This window comes from Arachis ipaensis, chromosome B08 (assembly GCF_000816755.2).
Source record: "Arachis ipaensis cultivar K30076 chromosome B08, Araip1.1, whole genome shotgun sequence".
Lineage (NCBI taxonomy): Eukaryota > Viridiplantae > Streptophyta > Magnoliopsida > Fabales > Fabaceae > Arachis > Arachis ipaensis.
The window spans coordinates 13,271,407-13,290,025 of NC_029792.2; the positions used below are offsets into that span (position 1 = coordinate 13,271,407).

Here is an 18,619-nt window from a genome sequence, read left to right on the forward strand (position 1 = left end):
CGATATATATTGATATTTTAATAATTTTTAACTATTAATTTTAATTATAAAAAATATATATAGTTAAGATTAACTGTTAAAATTTATTTAACTACTGTTGATATACTTGAAAGCTTTTATGTTGTGTCTCCGGAAATCTCCTTACAATTAACATTAGTGTCTTTAGATCCGATGAAATTATGTGTGTATGTATATCTGAATGCACAAAGTGTAAGAGATTCCCATTGAATTTGATTGTCCAATTACTTATTTGAACGTTTCAATCTGTCTCCATCAGTCCATGACTCCATGTATATCCATTCCATCATTCCTATCCTGAGAAATTCATTATCGTTGTTGAATTTAACTAGTTAGTGAAATACGGCCACACATATATAAGTTGTTTGTTAAAATTTTTATCTTTTATAAGTAAATATAAAAATAGATGGATAGACAAGTTAATTCTTGGGTCTTGGATTCCATACATACAAAGAAAAAAAATTGAACATACTAAAATGAAAGGTAAAAACTCTATTATATTAGCCACGCATGGAGATTAAACTCACATCTCAAATTTTTTTTAAAAAAGAAAAAATATGATACTATATTCAAACAATTAAACTGTTGAGTTTAAAAAATAATTAATTTTTAATTATAATGATAAATATTTAGTTGAGTTTAAAAATCTATGTTGTATTTAATGTGTATGCTAAGTTTATTTGCAGGTTAAAAACAAGTCAATAAGAACTACAAATATGTATAACAATTTTTGTATTGTGAACAAGCATTGCAGATCAACTTTATTATGAACAAACAAAACAAATCAGCTTCTATACACAGACTAGCATTACATTTGGATATAGCACACATTTGAAAGAGTTTTTATCACATTAGATCAAAAGCAAAAGAAGTATCAGACCGTTCGAGGGGAAAATATCAAATCTTGGAGCGAAAGAATATTAGAGAGGGTGCTGATTTTATCGTGATCAAAGGACTATTAGTTAGTATTTGAAATAGAGATTGAAATTGAAAAATAAAGATTGAGAGATAAAAATTAAAAGATAAAAATTAAATTAAGTTTATGTATTATATTTGTTATAAAAAGTATAAAATTGAGTTATATCTTAATATCTTAAATAATACAAATTATTAAAATATCCTTAATAAAATCAAAACCCTATCCCTTTTCCTTTCTTTTTCTCTACCCGTCACCTCCTTTTCTGTTTTTCCTCTTTTTCTAGCAAACCAGCAGCTACATTTTTGTTTCTCCACGGCAACAGTAACAACGATGACAACACCTACGACCGTCGTATATCTCATTATGTTTAATTTGTTGCATTATGTTCTGTTGCATCGTGTTTGTTGTCTTCATTGCGTCGTGTTCTGCCATCGTTACAGTCGTGCCGTGCCAGTTTTGCACTGTGCCGCCTCTATTCAGATCGTGCCACCCTGTTCAGTCTGTCGTGCCAGCTCAGTTCCAATTTCGCATCGCCTCTATTATTCTCTTTTTTATTCATTTTAAAATTCTCGTGTTACGAGATTGTTGAATCTAGAAACGGATCTATGTTGGAGAGTGTGGGGGCAAGTGCCTCTATCAAAATTTGATAGAATTACATATAGTATATGGGAGAAAAATTTATTTGTTCCCACTCAATAAATAAATTTAACTCCATTATAATTTTTTTTAATCTATTTTTGTTTTCATAATGTATAGAGAAAAATTTTTTCTATTTTATAATAGAAAAATACTACTTGTTCTTTAAATTTTCATTTTTTAGTTATTGAATAATAAGATCTATTAGTAATTTAAATTTTAAAATATAGTAATATTAACTAATAACAAAAAACAGTTAAAATGAAAAGTAAGATTCAAATATACGGATATCTATTGATGTTTCTTCTTTTGAAGTTAGCTCTAGTTTTGTTAGTAATAACGACATCAATTAAAAAAATTTTAATTATGAATATTACAAAGAGTCAATTTCGTAATCTTATAAGAGATAAATTTTAAATGATTATTTAGTGATATATATAAAAAATAAAACATTTAATCGTATTAACAATGAAAGAATTATTCAATATTTTTAAAATATCAAATTTAAAAAAATAAAATTATATTTTGTCCCTACTAATAAAATTTTTTAGATCCATCACTGGTTGAATCTAATTTTGATTATTGTTGCTTTTGGTATTATTGTTGTTGTTGGTGGTGGAATTTGGTATGATGTTATGAGATTGTTGTTGTTGTTGAATCTGATTTATGAAATTAAGGGTGGCAACGGGGCGAGTAGGGGCGGATTTTTGCTCTACCCGACCCCGTCCTGTGCCCTATACTGTATAGAACCCGCTCCTTTCCTACCCGCGGGTAGTAAAAAGTTGAAACCCTAACCCGTCCCTGTGGGTATCCACCCCGCCCCTATAATTATTAAAATCCAATAAATAAAATTAAACTTCAAAATTTATATAACCATCATCACATACATAACATAAATTAAAATAAAAATTTAAATATAATGCAATATTATTAATCATTTTACTAATTATTTTATATATATTACACATTTAAATTATATTTGATACCCGCGAGTTCAGGTGTTGTTGTCATTCTTGTATATGAGATACTATTCTTATTGATGGCAGATGTGTGATGGTGGGGTGAGAGGTTGAGTGAGGTTAGAGGTGAAGGGTAAACTTGGAATATAAAATTTTGATCGAGGATATTTCAAAAATAAAATGTTATTAAAATTTCAGTCTCCATTATCAAAAATTTTAGTTTCCTGTATTTCCACCTTCTGAAGATAACTATATAGTACAAATGTTGCCTTTTGATAAAGAAAAAATTTAAATAATTAAGGACTCCAAGTTAGATCATCTTAAAATCATGTAATTTAGGTTTTTTAAATGAAAATTTTGTACACAGCATATTCTGCATTGGAGGCCTCCAAACAGTATATGCCTCTCTTATTTAATTTTGATCTTGATATTGAATTGTTTGGATTGTTTATTCCTTCTCTTTAAAGTATGTTTTTTATTTTTATTTTTTATTTTTATTTTTTGTCAGATAGATTGAATAGCTCCAATTTTAGACATTATTCCAAACTCATTCATACTATATATTCACACACTCAACACTTCAGGTTCTTATTTATTACTTGGTCTTGTCAAGTTTTAAACCCAATTGAAGCATATTAAGAGACACATGATTTATTTTTTAAACTAAAACCTCAGCTACTTTTTTTTTTTTGAAAGAAATTCTATTTATATTAAACTCTACAATTCAAAATATCAAGATAGATTCAATTACATATTTCTAAGGGTGTCTCTTCCAGCCACATTACATTTGGCATGGTAAGAGCTACTCTTGCTAAGTAATGGGCTGCTAAGTTCCCCTGTCTTCTTACATGTAAAATTTTATAATACCTGAACCTATTCAAAAAGGTTTTGCAATTGAAAATTATCACTCCAAAAGAACCTCCAAATGGGTATTCAGATTTAAGGGCCTTCACTGTTTTTATATTGTCTCCTTCCAACTCAATATCAAAAAAACAGCATTGGATTGCAAATTCCAGACCCAGATAACAAGCCATAGCCTCAGCTTCTCTAACTGAAAGAGATGAGGCAATTTCCAACGTGGCAGCTGCTGCAACTACCTCTTCACTATCTCTAATAACTACACCAACTCCCCCTCTTCCTCCATTATTAGTAGCTGCATCAACATTTAATTTAAAGGTGTTTGGTGGAGGAGCACTCCAAAAGTCATCACTTTGGCTACCCGGTGGAGGTTCCTGAGACAACACAGATCTTTCTGCCATGAAATTTGCTTCGGTGAAATTTTTTTGAGCTCTCTCCAACAATACTTCTGGTGGGGATTGATCATTCTCGAACACCAATTTATTTCTCCCATGCCAGAGGCTATGGAGGCTGCACAAGAAAAGCCCTTTTTCTTCTCCCCCAATTTCCTTCAAGGTTACGTCAATCCAGTCCAATAGAGGAGTTTGTTCCGCTGATTCTGTTCTCAAAGTGAAGGGAGAGATAAACCAAAACCTCCTTGTCCAGTTGCAATCCTTGAAAATGTGAGATTCAGTTTCTTCTTTTTCAAAACATCTAGGACAAATTGAAATGCATCTGACTCCCCTTTTCTGCAAATTTGATTATGTAGGTAGTGATCTATGCATGAGCCTCCACATGAAGTTCAAAGTTCTGGGTGGTATTCTCATCTTCCAAAGGTGCTTCCATCGCTGCTTCTCTTCGAGGGTTGATACTCTACTGTGCCCTTGTTCCTAGCTGTGCTTCCTTATCAGGTGATAAGCTTTCTTCACTTCATATTCCCCAGTTTTGTTAAATTTCCAGTAAAAATTATCTTCTTGTTCTTGGATATGTAATGGTAGTGCTAGGATTTGATCTGCTTCAAAAGGTAGAAAGTTGTTTGTGATTAATTCTTGGTTCCAAGTTCTGTTTTCCTGGTTGATAAGGTTGTCCACTGTGGCTTCCTGATCAAAACTTGCTCTGGGACTCCAAATTTTGTGCCCGTTTTGATTAGGAAGCCATGGATCTCCCCAAATTCTGGTGCTCCTCCCTGTTCCTATCCTCCAAAGTCCGCCTAATTCCAGCATCCATTTTGTACCCCAGATGCTCCTCCAAGTATAACTGAGATTGTGTCCTTTGTTTGCATGAAGAAAACTTCTTCTTGCAAAGTATTTGGCTTTTAGTATTTTTGCTGTCAGTGAATCAGGTCTCTTCATTAATCTCCACCCTTGCTTGGCTAGCATGGCTTGGTTAAATGCTTCAAAACTTCTAAAGCCCAATCCTCCTTCTTCTTTTGCATTGCTAAGCTTGTTCCAACTTACCCAATGTATTTTTCTTTCCCCTTCCTTCCTGCCCTAGTAGAAATTGCTAATCATTCTCTCCAAATGGTTGCAAAGACTCTTAGGTAATTGGAAGTATCCCATGATATAAGAAGGGATAGATTGAACAACTGACTTGATGAGAATTTCTTTTTCCACTTTTGATAGAGTTTTCTTTTTCCAACCTTTTAGCTTCTTCCAGGTTTTCTCTTGAACAAACTCAAAAATCTGCTTCTTGGATCTACCGACCATAGTTGGTATTCCCAAGTATTTTGAGTGACTTTCCACTGCCTTTACATTCAGCCAATCTTTGATAAGCATCTGTCTGGTAGGAGGTACATTTCGGCTAAAGAAAATTTCTGACTTGTCCAAGTTAATTCTCTGTCCCGAAGCTAATTGGTAGTATTTAAGAATCTCTATCAGTACTTGAATGCTCTGATATGTTGTTCTCAAAAAAGGATACTATCATCCGCAAAAAGGAGATGGGTAATTTCTGGTGCCTGTCTTGCAATCTTGATCCCCTGTATAGCTTTCCTTTCTTGTGCTTTCCTTAGAAGACCAGAGAAAACTTCAGCGCACAAGATAAAAAGATAAGGAGATAACGGGTCTCCTTGCCTGATTCCTCTTGCGGGATTAAACTCTTTTAATGGACAGCCATTTATCAAAATAGAGAAAGACACTGTGCTTATGCATACCCAAATTAGATCAATCCATCTTTGTGGGAAGCCCATAGATCTGAACACTTCAATGAGAAAGGACCACTCAATCTGGTCATAGGCCTTCTCCATATCTAACTTCACTCCCATGTAGCCCTTGTTGCCCTCCTTTTTTTTTCTTCATGAAATGAAATATCTCAAAACCTGCTAGACCATTATCTGTTATAAGTCTTCCTGGTGTAAAAGCACTTTGAAATTCTCCTATAATGTCTGGCAGGATCAGTTTTAGCCTATTTGTAATTGTCTTTGTTACAAGCTTGAAAATAACGTTGCAAAGAGATATTGGCCTGTAATTTTTTGTGTGGCTCGGGTGTTTAATCTTAGGGATGAGGCAGATAAAGGTTTTGTTCACCTCTGAGGGATCTCCTCCATTATTAAGAACGTTGAGTGTCCACTTTGTCACATCTTCTCCCACTGTATTCTACATCTTTTGGTAGAAAAGAGCTGGTAATCCATCAGGCCCTGGTGCCTTTGTTGGGTGCATTTGGCTCAAGGCTATCTTGACTTCTTCTTTGGTAAATTCGCTTTGAATTATATCTAGTCTCTCTTGTGTTATCCTTCCCCTAACAACCTCAAATGCTTCTTCAATTCTCTCTGTATTTTCAGCAGCAAGCAGCCTCTTAAAATAGGTTGTCATCACCTCTTCAATTTTTTCTTCTTCTTCGTAGATTACTCCTACATCATCTGAAATTTTCTGTACTCTATTTCTTCTCTTCCTTTGAGATGCTTTTTGATGGAAGAACCTTGTATTCCTATCTCCTGCCTTTAGCCAATTTGCCCTTGATCTTTGTGACCACCAGATTTCTTCTTGCTTTAGGAGCTCATCCAATTCTTCTTGGATTTTCTTTGATTGTATCATTGTTGCATGTGTTTGATCTCCAGCTTGCACTTTTTGTAGCTTTTTCTGCTTCTCTTTAATAGCCTTTGGGATCTGACCGAAGTTCTTCTTGCCCCACTCCTCTAAAGATTTGCTGCAGTTTCCTAGTTTTCCTTGTAGATTAGGTGTTCCGGGTATCCATGTTCTCCTTACTACCTCTTCACACTCTTCATTTTCCAGCCATACTTGCTCAAATCTAAAGATATGTGTTCTCTTTGTCTTTCGTTCTGATTCTCCCAGCATATCTACAAGTATCGGGCAGTGGTCCGATCTATATCTTTGAAGATGCTGGACCACCGCTCTTGGAAAAGCCTCCCTCCAATCTATGTTGGCAATAGCTCTATCAAGTCTCTCTTGCACATTCTGATTTCCAGTCTGGTTATTGGACCAAGTAAAATTATGTCCTACAAAGCCCAAGTCAAGAAGTTCATTTACCTCTAAGGCTTCTTTGAATCCTCTAGTTTGTGTATAGGTCACCGGTAGTCCTCCTTGTTTTTCTCTTTGTTCCAGCACTTGGTTGAAGTCTCCAAAGACCATCCATGGCATGTTGTTGGACTGGCCAAGAGAATTAAGCAATTCCCAAGATTTGTGCTTGTTGTTTGATTCTGGACATCCATAAAAGCCTGTGGCTCTCCAAGGGTTGCTGTATCCTTCTGTTTGAATTACCATATCTATATGATTTGAGGACATTGAGATTATCTCCACTGTTGTATTTTTTTCCCACATAACTGTCAACCCTCCTGATCTATTTCTTCCTTCTCCTTCACAGTCTACCCCTATAATATTATCAAGCCCCCCTTTTCTTCTTAATCTACTTACTTCATCTGCCTTCTTCCTTGTTTCCATTAGAAAAACAAGGTTGGGATCTTTTTGGCTTAAGAGCTTATTCAAAGCTCTAACTGCCCATGGGTTCCCAAGCCCACGGCAATTCCAGCTTATTAGCCTTATTGATCTCGGCAGGGCTGTTTTGCAGCCTCTGCCGTGGGGTGCTAGGTTGGTGCTTTTTTAGTTGAGTCTCCTCTTCTATAATTTCCATCGGTGCTCCTTCTCCAAGCTTCCTCTTCCCTTCTGGATTTATTTTCTCTTCCCTACTGCTATGTTCTTGCACAACCTCTTGAGCCATTCTTTTCCACTTCTTCTGCTCTCCTTTCTCTTTTTTTCTGGTTTTTTTACATCTTTACTGTTGTCTCCTTCTGGAACTTCTTTCCTTGTATCCTCCTTTTGCACTTCTGTGTTTTGTATCTTTTGGATTGCAAGTTCTATTTCTGTTTCTCTTGTCTTCCATGATTCTTTCTCTTATATTTGTTTCTGCTTTTTCTTCCTGATTTCTTTGTGGGCTTCCTCTCTGCTGGATTCGAGATCTTTCCCTTTCACCTTTTCTGCACCTCTAGAATCTGACATTGTGAGATTTGCCAGCTTGCTTAATAATTTTTCTTGATTTCTTCTGAGTTTTCCTTCATTCTATGGATTGTCCTTTTCCCTCTCTTTCTCCTTACCTGTTTCTTCTTTTTTTTTCCACCTTCATTCCAAACGTATCAGCTCTTATCCAGTCACCCAACTCTTTCGACTGCCATTTTATACCTTCTTCTGACACCTCTTTCTTCTCACAGTTTCTTTCATAATGTCCTAGCATCCCACAGAAATAGCAGAAAGTTGGGAGCTTCTCATACTTGAAATCCACCTAAGTTATGCCATCTTTTATGCTTCCAATATTGACTCCCTTTTTGATTGGTTTATTTATTTTCATTTGCACTTTTGCTTTGATGAACTGTCCCTGCCCATTTCCACTTTCAAAAACGCTACATTCTACTACTTCCCCTATAGTTGCTGTGAGTTTCTTTTCCAGCTTTACTGTTTTGCAGTGTTTTGGCAATTTTCAAATCTGCACATTTACCTCTGTCTCTGAGAAGTCCATTTCTTTTGGAATGATGTTCCTTTCCCATTTCTCCAGCAAAAGCTCCGTTTGTAAACAAATCGAGGCCAATCGCCAAGTGCAGGAAACCCAAGATCTTCAGCATTTGGGTAAATCTGAAATGGAAGCATCAACATCAACAATCAATGAAAAAGATCAAACTCAGCAAGAGACCAATGAAGAAGAAGAGGAAGCACTAGTTGTCTATGTTGAGGGAGACATTGAAGAGGGAGTCCAAAAATGCAAATATAGCATTGTGGGAAAATTAATCACTGAAAAATCTATCAACCTAAGCTGGGTACAAAATGCCATGTATAATATATGGAGAAAACCAGAAGGCTTCCAGATGAAAGAGATCCAGAGTAAACTGTACCAGTTCTTTTTTAAAAAGGAGAGAGATATGAAGAGAGCACTAAAGGAAACCCCAGCTACCTTTTTAAAGTATGTTTGATTTGATGATTTTGTTTTGTGGATAAAAAATTGTGCGCTTGTATAAACAACTCCAAATAATATTTGCTGCCATCGAAATCAAAACCTCCTCTCACACTTTGTCCAAGTCCATCATTCCTTGAATTGAGTTTTAATAATAAATTCTTTAAGAGATCAAGCCTAATGGGAACATAAACGTGAGGTGTTTGGGAAGCCATTCTATCTTGCTTCTTTGAATAGGGTTATTTGGAGTGCAGTGAGTAATTTTACTATTGACCTGAAGAACTTGAAGGACTTGAATTCAAAGCAATATCCGACACAAAGAAGTATATGATTAATGTGACATGTGGTTCGAAAAAAACATATTCAATTTTTTGACAATTTTATCTTAATAAAATGTATTCGATATAAAATTTCTGGTATTAAATAGTTAAGAATGTAAAAACATTCTTTCAATGACATGTTTCCATAAGGTACACCTAATATAACGTAATTTTTGGTAACTTTTTTCAGGGATATTTTAAAATTAATAAGCAATGATGCACAATAATATAATTACTTTTAATATATAACTAAAAATAAATTGCTAACAAAATCTCAATTTAGGATGCTAAGGTTTTCAATGTATTGGACCACAAAAGATTCTACTACGAGGACGTGAAACCCGCCAAAATGGCCAACTCCATATCTTCCCTATCTCTCTCATGTCTCATTCGGAGTTCCCGTAACAATTTCTTTCTCTATTTCTTTTCCAAAATTTTCTTCATGTTTTTATGAGTAATATAAGTTTTAACTTTTTTATTTTCTTATTAATCATTAAATGAACAACAACAACAACATATAAATAATTGAACTTAACTAATTATGTATATCTTTTCAATATTCGGTGAATCATTGTAGCAAAACATTAACCTTTGTTGTTGCTGAGTGTATTGATTATTTTTGGATATCCTTAATTATCAAATCCAGTTATGCTACATATCTAAATTTTTTAGACAACAAAATTCAATTAAATTGGTTTAATCTGAACAAAAACTAATTTTATTAATGAAAGTGTGTGTAACACGCGCCAGCTCTTAAGTAACTCAAAGATCAAATGTTTCGCATGCCGCACTCTTTTATATGAAAACGGTTTTTAAACTCATCATGACTTCAAGATGGAAACTTTAAACCACTCCTCTATCAAATCTCTCAAAACCTCTGCGAAAACTCAGAAAAACTCTTGACGCTAGGTTCAAATAAAAAACACCGTAACACTATTGAAGCATTATTGAAGGTAATCAAAACCTAAGTGGCTCATTTTTGTTCTATTTTCTCTCTCTCTTGAAATACTAAATACTCATATTTTTGTTCATTTAGTAGATTCAATTTATGTTTTCACGATAAAGTAAAAATTATACGAACAATGGTTCTCTTTATAGTATTGATTTTGTGATAATTGTGTTAAGTTAGTGTTATACAACTCATATTGATGACTTTTTTTGATTTAAAATTTATATACATGTAATTTTGTTGATGATTGAATCTTGTTTGTGTGCTTGTTTTGAATTGAGTTTGTGTGTCGTTATTATTAAGTAATTTTGGTGTAATTCTGAATGAAGTGAGGTGCACTTAGTTTCATTGACTTGGATTTGGTATATATAACTAGTTCATGCAAGATAGTTGTAGTGCTTCTCGTGCCATTTAAGCCATATATATTGATGACTTTTCTAGATTTAAAATGTACATGCATTTATTTTTTGTGAATGATTGAATCTTGTTTGTGTGCTTATTTTGAACTGAATTTGTGTCATCATTATTAAGTAATTTTGGTGCAATTCTAAATTAAGTGAGGTGCACTTGGTCTCATTGACTTGAATTTGATGTAACTAGTGCATGCAAGATAGTTGTAGTGCTTTTGGTATCATTTAAATCAACTGATGACTTTTTTGGATTTAAAATTTACATGCATGTATTTTTGTCAATGATTGAATCTTATTTGTGTGCTTGTTTTGACCTGAGTTTGTGTATTGTCATTATTAAGTAATTTTTGTGCAATTTTGAGTGAAGTGGGGTGCACTTGATTTCATTGACTTAGATTTGGTATAACTAGTTCATGCAAGACAGTTGTAGTACTTCTAGTGTCATTTAAGCCATATTGATGACTTTTCTGGATTTAAAATTTACATGCATTTATTTTTTGTGAATGATTGAATTTTGTTTGTGTGCTTATTTTGAACTGAATTTGTGTGTCATCATTATTAAGTAATTTTGGTGCAATTCTGAGTTAAGTGAGGTGCACTTGGTCTCATTGACTTGAATTTGATGTAACTAGTGCATGCAAGATAGTTGTAATGCTTTTGGTGTCATTTAAATCAACTCATGACTTTTTTGGATTTAAAATTTACATGCATGTATTTTTGTCAATGATTGAATCTTGTTTGTGTGCTTGTTTTGACCTGAGTTTGTGTGTTGTCATTATTAAGTAATTTTGGTGCAATTCTGAGTGAAGTGAGGTGCACTTGGTTTCATTGACTTGGATTTGGTATAACTAGTTCATGCAAGACAATTGTAGTACTTCTAGTGTTATTTAAGCCATATTGATGACTTTTTTGGATTTAAAATTTACATGCATTTATTTTTTGTGAATGGTTGAATCTTCTTTGTGTGCTTATTTTGAAATGAATTTGTGTGTCATCATTATTAAGTAATTTTGGTGCAATTCTGAGGAACTTTTTGTTTTTGATATTGGAGTAACAATGGTGTTTTTTTGAAATGTGGATTATTGGAGTATTATTCTCAAACGTGGAACCGTTTAAGGTGAGAAATATAAATCGGACCGTCCGATTTGTTAGAGGTATAGAAATCGGACCGTCCGATTTATTGAGGTACAAAAATCGAACCGTCCGATTTGTGAGAGATAAAAAAATCAGACTGTCCGATTTGTGTTTAAAATTTTAAAAATTTGAGGTACAGAAATATGACCCTCCGATTTGTGTACCTTCCACAATTTTTAAAAACACCAAAAATTACAATGTTAGAGTATATCACTACTTTTATCTCCATACCCAAAAAAAAAAGAGCCCAATTCTGAGTTAAGTGAGGTGCACTTGGTCTCATTGACTTGAATTTAGTGTAACTCATGCAAGATAGTTGTAGTGCTTTTGGTGTCATTTAAATCACCTGATGACTCTTTTGGATTTAAAATTTACATGCATGTATTTTTGTCGATGATTGAATTTTGTTTGTGTGCTTGTTTTGAATCGAGTTTGTGTCTTGTCATTATTAAGTAATTTTGGTGCGATTCTTAGTTTGCACTTATTCTTATTGACTTGGATTTAGTATAACTACTTCATGCAAGATAGATGTAATGCTTCTGGTGTCATGTAACCCATATTGATGAATTTTTTAGATTTAAAATTTATATGTATATATTTTTGTAGATGATTAAATCTTGTTTGTGTGCTTGTTTTGGGTTGAGTTTGCGTGTCGTCATTATTAAGTAATTTCGGTTCAATTCTAAGTTAAGTGAGATGCCATTTGTTTCATTGACTTGGATTTGGTGTAATTGTTTATGCAAGATAGTTATAATGCTTTTGGTGTCATGTAAGCCATATTAATGACTTTTTTAGATTTAAAATTTACATACATATATTTTTGTAGATGATTAAATTTTATTTGTACGTTTATTTTGAACTAAGCTTGTATGTTGTCAATATTTGCATGTTGTCACTTCAAAAAACACGTACATACGAATCCGTATCATCCTGCTAAGAGAATAAACAAAAATAGAAATAGACAAATAGAATTTAGAGAAAGTATAAGAAAATAATATTTTTTAACAAAGTAAATAATAAATTAAAAAAAAGTTAATTTTTTATTTTAAAATTTAAATTTAAATTTAATAAATTTATTTATATTTAATAGATGTGAGATGTAGTCCATTGTTTACCTTATTCATAATCTCGTTATCTACCTAGCAGCTTCTTTGAATAGGGTTATTTGGATTTAGTGCAGTGAGTAATTTTACTATTGACCTGAAGAACTTGAAGGACTTGAATATAAAGCAACATCCGACACAAAGAAGTATGATTAATGTGACATGTGGTTCGAAAAAAACATAGTCAATTTTTTGACAATTTTATCTTGATAAAATGTATTCGATATAAAATTTTTGGTATTAAATAGTTAAGAACGTAAGAACATTCGTTCAATCACATGTTTCCATAAGGTACACCTAATATAACGTAATTTTTGGTGACTTTTTTCAGGGATTTTTTAAAATTAATAAGTAATGATGCACAATAATATAATTACTTTTAATATATAAGTAAAAATAAATTGCTAACAAAATCTCAATTTAGGATGCTAAGGTTTTCGATGTATTGGACCACAAAAGATTCCACTACGAGGACGTGAAACGCGCCAAAATGGTCAACTGCCATATCTTTCCTCTCTCTCTCTCTCATGTCTCTTTCGGAGTTTCCGTAACGATTTCTTTCTCTATTTCTTTTCCAAAATTTTTATCATGTTTTTATGAGTAATATAAGAGTTTTAACTTTTTTTTTATTTTCTTATTAATCATTAAATGAACAACAACAACATATAAATAATTGAACTTAACTAATTATGTATATCTTTTCAATATTCGGTGAATCATTGTAGCAAAACATTAACCTTTGTTGTTGCTGAGTGTATTGATTATTTTTGAATATCGTTAATTATTAAATTCAGTTATGTTACGCATCCAAATCTTTTAGATAAGGAAAAGTATGTGGAACCAAAAGGGGATCAGCCAAAAAATAAACAAAACCATATTTTGCTTAATTAATTTAATTTTATTTAATTTTCAATTTTTGTTATTAATTGCCGTATTCAACCAAATCACTCCTTGACTTTCAAAAAACCATAAACCTATCCTAGGATCACGGAACACCTCATCAAAGCGGTTTCAAAATTCAGCTTCCTTTGGTCAAACCCCAATCATCTTTCTTTTCCATTTGGTGGTGCAATTCATCGTTTCTCACTGACGGCGCCGAATAGAACTTCCCATCGCGGCGGCTACGGTGCCAACCTCATCAAGTCAAACTTCCATGGCCTTTTCACCCACTGAAGAAGGATCAATTAATACATTCACCAATCCAACACTAGGCGATAAACAATTTAATGTGGATGAATTAGACATTCAAGAACAAGTAGGGTGCAAGGTATGTTTCATAAGCTTCTCATTGTTTGTTTTAAATTTTGTAACAACGTGGTATTTGAAGCACCCTTATTCATGCGTTTTTGAATTTTTTTTTACTTCAAAAACTAAATCGGTTTGGAGAATTCTGGCACATTTATATATTGAGCTGAGCAAAAAATAACTGCTAAACACTTACCCATCATGTGTGAATCATTAGAATTACCATCATTAAAGTATGCTTGACTCCCATATGTTGTGATGCAATTTTCTTTGATGGTTTTTATATGACTCAGTAAATATATAGTAAGGAATGTTCATAACATGACAAATGCCTTTTTCTGGTTTCTTTAATTGTAGTTCGACGAAATTACCGATGTCGTTGTGACTAGAAAGGATGAGCTGGACGATGGAGGCCAGGTTTGAATGTGCTACCTAGATGTTTCTAGTTCATGCTAATAAGATGTTTCTTAAGCGACATTGGACTTTTCACTATGTTAATTTTGTATTATTGATTAAGAAAGATCATGTCCAGTTTCTTAATGGTATGTATGCCTTGGCAAGGTTTTTATGAGATGAGAATATGCTTTGATTTCACACTTCACTTACTTCGTAAGGGTAGGATATTCCAACTCGGCACATGCCTTCAATTCTAGTATAACTCTATTAGTGCTTTATGATTCCTCAAATATTATTAGACCATATAATGATAGAGGATGAAAAAAGTAGATTGATGATTGTACACTTCCATAATGTATAAGATATGACTTATAGATTTATTATGATAGTATTTTACTGAAATTATTCCCATGTTATTATATAAAGGTGTTTTGTGATTTCTAAACCTATCAACTCATTTTGGTTTTTTTTTTTTAATTCAAAAAGCTCATTTATTTGCTATATTATTATAGTATCCTAAGATTTTCTATTAAACACTTACTGTGTTAGAGTTAGTTTAATTCGTATATAATTGTCTGTATTGACGTTACAGTTGCCGGATCATAGTGGCGTAGGTGAAGAGGAAATTCCAGTCGTGGGAATGAGTTTTGGTTCATTGCCTCTCGCACAGAAATTTTATGCAAACTATGCAAAGAAAGTTGGGTTTGTTACTAAAATCAGGAACACGAATTTTGACAAGACGCGGAAGGAATCAAAGATACCGGTTAATCAATCTATTTACTGCACGCGTGAAGGCTATCGAGAGTCTAGGGTGAACGCAGCAACTCGAGCAAATAGAATTACAGCCACGAGATGCAAAGCAAGGATGTATGTCGTGCTGGACAATGAGAATGAATGTTGGGTTGTGTCTAGATTAGAACTGAGGCATTCTCACCCTTGTTCGACTGAGAAATCTGTCCACTATCATGAGTATCGGGAGCTTACCATGCATGCTAAGTGCGTCATTACGGATAACGACGAGGCTGGAATAAGACCCAACAAGACGTATCTAGCACTGGCAAACGAGGTTGGTGGGTCCGCAAACCTGGGTTTTTCAGAAAAGGATGTCAGAAATTACATCACACGCAATCTTCGATGCTCCGATGACAACGAGGACTTCCAGGGGATGATGAATTATTTTGTTCGAATGAAGGAGATCAATCCCAACTTCTTCTATGCAATAGATGTTGACGATGCTAATAAGTTTAGGAGCGCACTTTGGGTAGATGCAAGGTGCAGGGCTTCGTATGAATATTACGGAGATGTGGTGTCGTTTGACACCACATACAGAAGAAACAGGTCTGTATATGTATTTGTAAATATCAAGAGCAGTTATTTCTGGATTTTCTAGTGTTGCCTCACAGTTGTCGTTGCTCTTTTCACAGGCATGGTTTGCCGTTTGCATCCTTTGTAGGTGTAAACCACCATGGGAAGTCTACTTTTCTTGGCTGTGCTTTACTTGGGAGCGAGGAGATCCCTAGTTTTGAGTGGGTGTTCACGCATTGGGTGAGATGCGTCGGATCTGCACCAAGGGGGATTATCACTGACCAGTGCAAGGCGATGACTGGAGCTATTAGGAATGTCCTACCTGACACTGTCCACCGATGGTGCATCTGGCACATAATGAAAAAATCACAATTCAAGCTTGGTGGATATGCTAGGTACGGAGAACTGCATGCAGTGATGAATCACATTGTGTGGAATTCTCCTTCGACTGAATCATTCGAGTCTGATTGGGCTGGTTTCATCAAACAATTCAAGTTAGGCCAAAACAGATGGTTAGCAGGTAGGTGATTTGTGGTTTCTAGTTGCTTGAAATAGATTGTTAAAATAAATCCCTTCTGTTGGTTTCTAGTTGTCTATTTATTCACATCATGTGATTTGTGCCATCTTTTTTCCGTTCATATTGTTCTTATAATAAATGTAGCTGATTTTTCCATCTCTGGCGACAGTGGATGTTCCTTTCAGTATATAAAGAGATGTTTTTTCTATCAGTGTGTCTGGATGTTCCTAACCATTTGTTTCGTTTGGGCAGACCTTTACGCGAATCGACGGAAGTGGGTTCCAATATTTTTCAAGAGTGAATTTTGGGCAGGCATGAGGAGTACACAGCGTAGTGAAAGTATGCACGCATTTTATTGATTATCGTGCCAGCATGCGTTCCAATACTGCTGCTGCATCTCAGAATACCGTGCCCACACAGAGCACGGGCGGTGCGGTTGTACATGACATTCAGGGACCCTCAAGAGTCAAGACCAAAGGACGACCTAAGGGTAAGAGACTTGGAGCAGAGTTGGACAAGTCAATTAAGAAATCAATGCAAAAAAGGAATAGGAAATCACACCCGGTATGTGTTATCTGCGGCTTATATTTTAAATTTTTATATATCAACGGTGTTCTTGATTAATGTATGTTGTTCTGTTTGCGTTGTGCATCTTGTAGGATGAGGTTCACCTTCCGTCAGATAATGATCATCATGGATCCCTTAATAAAAGATGTAAGGATTCTACTATGTGGAACTCATCGGAAGGTGGCGGATTCATGCACCTGTTGAATTCCTTTAGGCATATATAGATAGGTTTCTTGGTTTGAGTTAGGTGTCATTCTTTACATACAACTCTAATAAACTATTCCCTTTTCTGTTTTGTCACCAATGGTTATCATGTTTTATTGTAATCTTTTCAATGAAACAAAAGAGAAGACAGTAAAAATCACGATTGATAAATGGTTTAAATCTACCATGAAAACGGACCAAGAGAATTTAAATCCAAAAAAAAATTAACAAAACGCATTGATATCGCAGTGCGGTGCACGCAGTCGCTAATGTGTAACGCACGAAACAAAGAAATCATGTACAAAACCATCCAATTTACAATGAGAAGAAACATCCGAATCCCTACCAAAGACAACATCCACTTAAAATCCTACCTACTGTAGCTTGATCACGACCAAAGTCCGTGCAATGCGCTAATTACCAGCAACTTCGCAATTCCACCAATAGAAAACAATGACAAAAAAAATAAAGAACACCTCCAATTAGTTAACACCACTCGAGTTAATGAACAGAAGAGTCACTTAAGCATAGATATGACCAAAATGGTTATAAACACTGATCAGAGTTCACTCAATATTATCAATGTGCAATGACTTGTTTAATAAACTAGTGAAATCACTAACTTGTAAAAACATTGCTTGAGAATCCTGAAATAACTGATATACGAAACCTGCTGACGATTATCTAACAAAACATGAGCTACTCACTCATCAACGAAATACTTACAACTTCAAATGCCTCAAACATGACAAAATATAAAACAAATCTAGAACCATCCAATTTACAATGAGAAGAAACATCTGAATCCCTACCAAAGACACCATCCACTTAATATCACACCTACTGTGGCCTGGTCACGACTGAAGTCCGTGCAATGCGTTAATTTCCAGCAACTTCAGAATTCTAGCATTAAATAAAAAATAATTAAAAAAATAAAGAACACCTCCATTTAGTTAACACCACGAGAGTAAATGGACAGCATTGCCACTTAAGCATAGACATGACCAAAAGGGTTATATACACTGATCAGAGTTCACTCAATATTATCAATGTGCAATGACTTGCTTAATGAAATAGTGACATGACTAACTTGGAAAAAACAAATATTGTGAGCCCTAAAATAACTGATATATGAAACCTGCAAACGAGTATCTAACAAAATATGAGCCACTCACTCATCAACGAAATACTAACAAGTTCAAAAGCCTTAAACATGACAAAACAGAAAACAAATCCAGAACCATCCAATTTACAATGAGAAGAAACATCCGAGTCCCTACTATAGACACCATCCACTCAGAGGTTTACGATTCATTGTCACCCTCAACTTGAGAAAATCACCAATATGAAATGATAAACCTGCAGCGAAACAGTAATTATCAGGCTCACAATAAACTAGATTCAGACGGAAAATGCCATATTAAGAAGCATAACTCTACCACAAGCAAAGCATAGATGTAATACCGCAGGTGCCTATATTGAAGTTTTCCTACCTAGTAAAAAATTCTACTTCCGTTGTCTTCCCCCCTTTCTCGGCTTTCTTGTGGGTAACCCCGCACGCTTCAGCATGCTCTTCGTGCTCGGTGCTGTGAAAGGTGATCTCACAGCCTTAGACTTTTTCCTAGGCTGGTTTCGGCGCACATGATTGCTTTCCAATGCCTGCAGCGCCTTGCCAATTTCTGAATTATGAGGACCCAGCACTATGTCCA

General features: G+C 34.4%; 2 protein-coding genes across 2 annotated transcripts; one reads left to right on the plus strand and one right to left on the minus strand.

Annotated features, from left to right (window-relative positions):
• LOC107610546 lies at window positions 3,243-3,791 on the minus strand. Its single transcript, XM_016312590.1, has 2 exons — window positions 3,400-3,791; window positions 3,243-3,249 (listed from the first exon to the last, which is right to left on the minus strand). The coding sequence occupies exons 1-2, from the start codon at window positions 3,789-3,791 to the stop codon at window positions 3,243-3,245; spliced, it is 399 nt and encodes a 132-aa protein (XP_016168076.1).
• LOC107610547 (protein FAR1-RELATED SEQUENCE 5-like) lies at window positions 14,958-16,930 on the plus strand. Its single transcript, XM_021108122.1, has 4 exons — window positions 14,958-15,655; window positions 15,742-16,134; window positions 16,511-16,703; window positions 16,799-16,930. Exons 1-4 carry the CDS (start codon window positions 14,958-14,960, stop codon window positions 16,928-16,930), a joined length of 1,416 nt encoding a protein of 471 aa, XP_020963781.1.

Bases quoted from the DNA above. Each gene is read 5' to 3' on its own strand.
- LOC107610546 (XM_016312590.1), bottom strand. From the start codon at position 3,791: ATGGCAGAAAGATCTGTGTTGTCTCAGGAACCTCCACCGGGTAGCCAA.
- LOC107610547 (XM_021108122.1), top strand. From the start codon at position 14,958: ATGAGTTTTGGTTCATTGCCTCTCGCACAGAAATTTTATGCAAACTAT. The intron at 15,656-15,741 runs GTCTGTATATGT...CTCTTTTCACAG, and splicing joins ACCACATACAGAAGAAACAG to GCATGGTTTGCCGTTTGCAT. The intron at 16,135-16,510 runs GTTAGCAGGTAG...TTATCGTGCCAG, and splicing joins AAGTTAGGCCAAAACAGATG to CATGCGTTCCAATACTGCTG.